Source organism: Gopherus flavomarginatus, chromosome 7 (assembly GCF_025201925.1).
Source record: "Gopherus flavomarginatus isolate rGopFla2 chromosome 7, rGopFla2.mat.asm, whole genome shotgun sequence".
Taxonomy (NCBI): Eukaryota; Metazoa; Chordata; order Testudines; family Testudinidae; genus Gopherus; species Gopherus flavomarginatus.
The window spans coordinates 110,365,045-110,372,371 of NC_066623.1; the positions used below are offsets into that span (position 1 = coordinate 110,365,045).

At 49.3% G+C, this 7,327-nt stretch overlaps 1 protein-coding gene across 1 annotated transcript; it reads right to left on the reverse strand.

The window, feature by feature from the left end:
* Positions 1 to 631: 631 nt before the first annotated feature.
* Positions 632 to 1,417, reverse strand: FOXE3 (forkhead box E3). The gene has a single exon (XM_050963669.1). The coding sequence runs from the start codon at positions 1,349 to 1,351 to the stop codon at positions 632 to 634; it is 720 nt and encodes a 239-aa protein (XP_050819626.1). The 5' UTR covers positions 1,352 to 1,417.
* Between the last annotated feature and the right edge of the window lie 5,910 nt (positions 1,418 to 7,327).

The window sequence follows — 7,327 nt, forward strand, 5'->3', positions numbered from 1 at the left end:
AATAGTAATAAAAAAAAATCCCCTATCTAGTAGTTTTGCTAACTATCTGTCTAGTTACAGGTTATGAACCCAACAAGGAGAGAGAAAAAAAATGGGACATCCTGGAATGTTTACAAATCTACAAGGTAACAGCACCTTACACAATGGTTTACACAGTGCACTACTAAATGCATTATCCCGTGAATCATAATTCATACACATTGCACTCCAATGTATTATAAAATGCATATGCAACGAATCGGCCATACCACATGGTAGTGCACTGTAAATGCACTATAGTGCATTGCGTGTGCATTGCATAATGCATTGCATTATACAGTGCTTGTGCAATGCACTACAATGCATTATACAGTGCACTAAAGCGTGTCAGGCAATCAGTGTGCACAGGTGACAGTACAATGCACAAGCAATACACGTGTTTGATAGCACATGTGCAATGCAACGTGTTTCACACTCAGTGACATGGGCCATGCAGCACAAGGCATTATGCAGCACCATACAGTGTTAGGATGAAATAATCTACATATGTACAGTTAAAAAAAAAGATGCATTCAAGTACAGTGTGTCCCCCATCAATACGGCAAAGGGTTGTACATGGGGCGTGCTCCCACTTCCTGTGCAGCCAGTGCAGTTACAGGTACCGCTCCAGTCCCGAAGCGAAGCCGGGCTGCCGCATGTAGGCGGGATTGGGGCCGAACTGCGGCCCGGCCAGCGCCAAGAGCGGCTCGGGGTGCTCGGCGCAGGAGGCGGCGGGGCGCACGGGCGGCAGGCCCAGGCGGCCGGCGGCGCCGTAGAGCGGGGCGCCGCTGGGCGAGGAGTAGCCGCTCGGGGGCCCGGGCAGGTGGGGCGGCGGCGGCGAGGCGGAGTAGGGGTAGGCCCGGCCTGGCGGGACGGCGAAGCAGGCGGGCTCGGCGCAGCCGCCCAGCTCGGCGGGGCCCAGGCCCAGCTCGGCGCCGCCCATGAGGCTGTCGATGGTGAAGCCCCGCGGGTAGGGGGCGCCCGCGGGCAGCGGCGGGCTGTAGCCCGCGGGCGCGTAGGGCGCGGCGGGGCCGAAGGCGGCGTAGGCCGGGTAGGTGGCCAGGTCGGCGCGCTTGAAGCGCTTCCTGCGGCGGAGGAAGCTGCCGTTGTCGAACATGTCCTCGGCCGCCGGGTCCAGCGCCCAGTAGCTGCCCTTGCCCGGGTGGCCCGGCTCGCGCGGCACCTTGACGAAGCAGTCGTTCAGCGTCAGGTTGTGGCGGATGCTGTTCTGCCACTTCTTGGGGTTGTCGCGGTAGAAGGGGAAGCGCTCGGTGATGAAGCGGTAGATGCCGCCCAGCGTCAGGCGCCGCTCGGCCGCGTGGGCGATGGCCATGGCGATCAGGGCGATGTAGCTGTAGGGCGGCTTCCCCCGCGGCACCGGCCGCTTGCGCCGCCGGCCGCCGGCCGCCGCTGCTGGCTCCTCCGGGGCGGGCGGCGGCGGCGCCTGCTCCGGGCTCCCGGGCTCCGGCGCGGCGGCGGCGGCGGGGGAGCCGGGCGGGGTGCACATGGCCGCCAAGTAGGAGAAGCTGCCCGGGTTCATCAGGCGCTGGCCGCGGGGGGAGCAGAGCGAGGGGAGCTCCCCCGGGGGCTCAGCCCGCCGGCCTTATATCCCCGCCGGCTGGCGCCACCCTGTCACCCTGCAGCGGGGCGGCGGTGCCCCCCGGCCCTGCCCCCGCCCCCGGGGAGCCGCCTCCGACCGGCAAGCTCCCGGGGCCGCTCGCTCTCCGTCCCCCCCCTCCCCAGTAACTTTAACCTGCACCAGGTGCGGCCCGCGGGGGCTTCTCCTGCAGCTCCTGCCGGAGGGATGGGCACGGCGGATTGGCAGCAGCCTAGGGACACCCTAAATAAACCCAACTACTTCTGTGTCTCCAGGGGGAGGAAACCTGCCCCCAGTCACTCGGTCAGTTACACACCCAAGCGTAGTCGGCTGGGAAAGCGATGGAGGTGCCGATGGAACTGAGCTTGAAGAAGGGACCCTAATTTCCTACAGGAGATAAACCATGAGAACAAACACAGGAGACAAGAATAGGCTGATAACCATCCTCAAGTATCTCTTTGCAGCCAGCACTGGGGACAGGTTGTTTTAAACCGTATTTAAAATCGGACACTTTTGGGGGGAGGTTCTGACACCAAACATGGGAAGCTGCAGAGAAATTTACCCCCTTTTCCGTGCAGAAATACCTGGGTAACCCTAGAACCGTTTCATTCGGTTTACATTTTATTTTGTAAAACGTTGCGGATAAAAAAGAAATACATCGGCAGGGTGAAAACGCGGTAGCTATTGTTGAACACACAAATAAATCGGCATCGCGCGGCAGTTATTTGAAACTTTTGTAGATTTCGTTTGTAAAAAGCTCCCCCGCGCTGTTTCCCGGTGATATTCGATAGGTTTAATTTTTGCAAACATTTCCTCGGGGTGCAGTTGTTTTACCAACAGCCGCGTCTGTAGGTAATCAACAGAGGAGTCATTTGCAAACAGCTACACAAGCGCTGTATTTGAAATGAATATAGACGTTCGCTAGAGCGGATCTGCTACTTTTTAGAGACATCTGCACACCTGCTAACTGCTGGGTTGTTTTGGCTTTTTGTTTGTTTATGGTGGTGCTGAACTGAACCAGATAACCCGTTTGTGTATTAGTATGAATGGGTTTCAGTTCAGTTTGCTGTTGTAATTATTTTCTCTGGCAGAAAAACAGGTCGGCAAAAAACCACCTTTAATTTTACCACGGAGCAAGATAATGTAACACTTCTAACAAGCGGTCCCTTGTTACATTCATTGTACACGTTACTCGGGCTTTAAACGATTTAATATAAGATACATTGTAAGGGGCACAAGTCCAGAGGGGACTGTAAAAATCAAAGTAATAAAAACGGTCTCCAACACTTGTTATGTATTTTGTGCAACCTCGTTCGATTTGCTAACAAGGGCTCCCGATGTAGGTGTGTTAGTGCCAGTAGAGAAGGGAGTGGATTGAACAGTTTTCAGAAGGATACTTTATAATTCAGCTGCTTAATGTCCCTCACGTTGCTGGGGTTGGGGGTGAGGGTTAACGATTTATTTGTAAACAAGTGATTCGAAGTCTCCCTCCCTCGTATTAATTGCAAAGGATTGTCCAGAGAGGGGGGAATTGGCATTTCTAAAGGTGGTGTTGATCATACCGATTGTAGGAAGAGAGGTAAATAGCTCCGTGCTGATTCCAAAATGTTTAGAAATTAAAGAAAACCATCTGCTTATTTTAACCCCCAGGGCCCGACCCTGGGCTCTCCACTCTAGTCTCCACAATGCCTGAATAAGGAGGGTGGGAGCGGTTGTCTAACAGTGGAGACTCGCTGTCAGACATGGCAATGCTGTGTACATGAGTGGATGCATACTGAAAGGACAGAGACTTATCTCTGGTTTTCAATGTCTTAACGAATGAGCAATAAATAACAGTGTCTGTCCTCCTTAGTTTAGCTATAGGAGAATATACTTTAAAACTGTATCTATTGCATTTAAATAAAACATTTACAAATTATGTATGTACATCTCATATGTAATGTTACAGAATGTGTATGTAATGCAATAGCTAGAGGGGCCATTACATTAAGAAAGCATGGTGGACATTATGCATTATAGTTCCTGATTTTATATCCACACAGAACATGACAGATGGAAATGCAACTCAAATAATTTGAGTGGCACATAAACTCATAGCATTTGAATTGTCCATAATCTTGAGAGTAGACTGCAAAGGGTTGAGCAGGGGTAGGAAAGACGGTTTAGTAGACGAGGCACTAATTAGGACTGGAGAGAACTGAGTTCAGTTCCAGTCACAGACTTTGTCTACCCACTACCTCAGTTCCCCATCTGGAAATGGGGATAATATTTCTCTACCTGGCAGGGGTGTTGAGCATAAAATCCATGAATGATCGTGAGGAGCAAAGATGCTAGGGTGATGGCCACCCTATAAGCAGATAGAGTGAGCCCCTCTACAATGGCAGAATAACAGTTCCTTAGTTTAAAGGATATTTGTGTTGGTTATTTTGGTTTAGATAAAACAGAGGTAAAATGAGTCTTAACGATCTAAAAGCAGGATTTGACCTGCAACACTTTCCCTTAGAATGGTCACCTCAGAGGTGGGTGAGAGCTGGAGATCACTGTGTTTCTTATCTTATTTATTTGACATCAGCCAGTATTTAAATGTTGGCAAATTTGTTTCAGTTGGAGAATTTGACACTGTTGCCTTCAGTCAGCTAGGGAGAAATCCCACAATAAGGTCCTGAAAGTAGGTTGAAACACCACTAGAAATCATAATATAAAGCACACACACAAAAACCCCTATATACAGCTCCATGTTTATTTTAAACTGATGTATTTTCTTATAAGCCCTATTCCCCCAGCACCCACTATAGATTGTAGCTAGACCCAGGTTTTAAGAAGTTCATATGCCAAAAATGTGGCTGTGTTCATACAACAAGTACTTATATTCCTAATTAGAGTCTGAAGGCAAGGAGTTTGTTGTGAGAGCAGGGAGGGAGAAAGGTAACTGATTCTCTATGCAGATATCTTGTCCTTTACACACACCCACACCCACGCACCCTCCCTCCCTACTTACCTCTTATCATTTGCTTTGTCTAAACCTCAAAGAGATTGAGAGTCAAGAGTGAAAATCTGTTTGTATAGCTGATTCTGATACTGGCCTCACTATTATGTGTTTACATTAGTGTCTGGGAACCCCAAACAAGGGTCATGGCCCCTTTGGGCTAGGTGCTGTACAATATAAAAGGCAGATGCTGCCATGAAGAGCTTACAGTCTAAGGCCCAGATCTTGGAAAAATGTACTTAACTTTATATGCAATGGGTGAAATCCCAGCTCCACTGAAGCTGGTGTAAGTTTTGTCATGGGCTTCAGAGGACTGAGGAGTATGCCCTTTGAAGGCAGTGGGATGACTCACCTTGCGTAAAGTTAAATGCGTGGGGTCAGTCTTTGCAGGATCAAAGCCTAGATGTCAGGTCTCCATGGATGGGGCAAGCCAAAGCAACAGGTTGGAAGAGGATGGGAGGATGGTATAACAAAAGAAAACAGAGTTTAGCAGAGAAATAGAAGTTCTAGCATAGTGCGATAACCAAAGCTTAGATGGGCATGATGTGCAGGAATCATGGCAGGGGTGGGTTTTTAAGGAGAGATTGAGAACACTATGAGATGGCAGCTTTACAAATGTTGATGGGGATTTCCCCCATGATGTCCATCCTCGTACAATAACTTTTTATGTTCATAAATTACAAAGGCCAGTCACAATGGAAACCTGTCCCTGTGGATGCTATCCCAAACAACGCCTTGAAAGCTGTCAAAAGTCCTCCACAGGAAAGAAAAAGCAAAAGAATGACAAAAACCCGAGCTCAGATTACCACTGATATTTATGTATTTGTTTTTAAAGTGGGATGGGGCATATAGACTAAACAGTATGTCTCCACAGTGTATGTCCAACCTTTGAACAGTCTCTGCTGTTTTCTATACATACTAGTCAAAACATATGAAAGGTCCCAATACACTGTAAGAGAATGGCCATACTGGGTCCATTCAGCCCAGTATCCTGTCTTCTGAGAGTGGCCAATGCTAGGTGCTTTCAAGGGAATGAACAGAACATCGAGTGATCCATCTCCTCTCTTCCACTCTCAGCTTCTGGCAAACAGAGACTAGAAACACTCAGAGCACGAGGTTGCATCCCTGGCCATCTTGGCTAATGGCCACCGATGGACCTATCCTCCAGGAACTTACTTAGTTCTTTTTTGACCCATGCTATAGTTTTGGCTTTCACAACATCCCCAGGTTCCAAGTTCCACAGGTTGAGTGTGAGTTGTGGGAAGAAATACCTCCTTTTACTTTAGTTTGTTTTAAACCTGCTGCCTATTCATTTCATGGGGTGATCCCTGGTTCCATAATACTGTAGAACTATATAGAGGATGGAAGTGTATACCCTGATCAACTTATCACCAATATTTGAGATGAAAAAAGACCTCTCATATCATCCAGTCCAGCCTCTGACATCACAGATGTCATTCTTCACATTACATTCTCCAGCATTTTCTAGCTCAGTTTTAAATGACTTATGGGACAGTGTTTCCACCACATTTTCATGGGGATGTGAATCACAGGAACCCGTCCTGCAGTCCTGACTCAAGCCAAATGAACACAATATAGATGGTGTCTAGCATAGAAAGGGTTACACCTGCTGGAGAAGGAAGGAAGTGCCTTCTCTCCGCCTACTCACACCACGATGGGATGATGAGGGGCTACCTTGCTTGCTTGTACATTCCAGCCTCCTTATCCAATGCAAATCTCTCTCTAGCTCTGTGTACATAGCCCAGCCTCTCTGACTCCATCACCCCACTCTGCTCCCAAACACCCAGGCCCAGATTAAAGCAATCTCAGGCCCTAGTGGCTCTGCTCCAACCTCCCACTTGGTGTGGCAATGAGAGAGGTCCCTTTCCCATCCCAGATAGCGCCATGGAATCTCCTTCTGGCTCCCAACCCAGGAGCAGCAGGATGGCAACAAGTGGGTCCCTCAATACTTACCTCAGCAGCTAGAATAAGTGAGGGGGGCCAGGCCCAGTGTGTTCCTCCCCTTCTGCCACACACCCAGTTCCTGGCTGGGATGGTGTTGACAGAGCTGCCCAGAGCAGTGGGGCTTTGAATTAACATCCCATTGTGATAGATGGTGCAGCTTACACCCCTCAGAGCATTTTTTTCAGGCTCTCTGCAGACTCAGGAAGATGTCATTGCATCATTTACACTCGGGTCATGTGTTCAAGCTTTTTTTCACCCATGTGAAGGTTAGAAAGTTACGGTTTTCTTTCTTTTTTTTTTAAATGAAAGCAGAGATTCTGCTTAGTCCCATAACACCAGGAGCTGGGGCTAGAGACACTGGCCCTTAGCACCCGGGCCTTAATCTGACCCTGAAAACACCCCAAAAAATCCAGTGTTCATGCCCCCATCTCTTTAATGAAATGAGGGCCCAGCTGCCTCTTTTGGGCACAGCAATGTGCTGCTTCTGCTATACCTTCCCTCCCTCCCGCCACCCAAACTCCTCCACCACATCAGGCATTCAGAGGGCACTGCACTCTCTATCCCTGCCCTGTGCAATGGATAGGGAAATAAAGTTCATCGTGGTGGTGATGGAAGTCACACGTCCTCTCTTTCTCTTTACCCCAGCTCGACCTTCAGAAGAGCTCTCTAAGCACCTGCACCCAACATGAAAGTGAAGATTCCAGCACCAGGGAAGTTCCATGGCATCCAATGTATGCAAGCCAAGGGGGTCATGATGAACC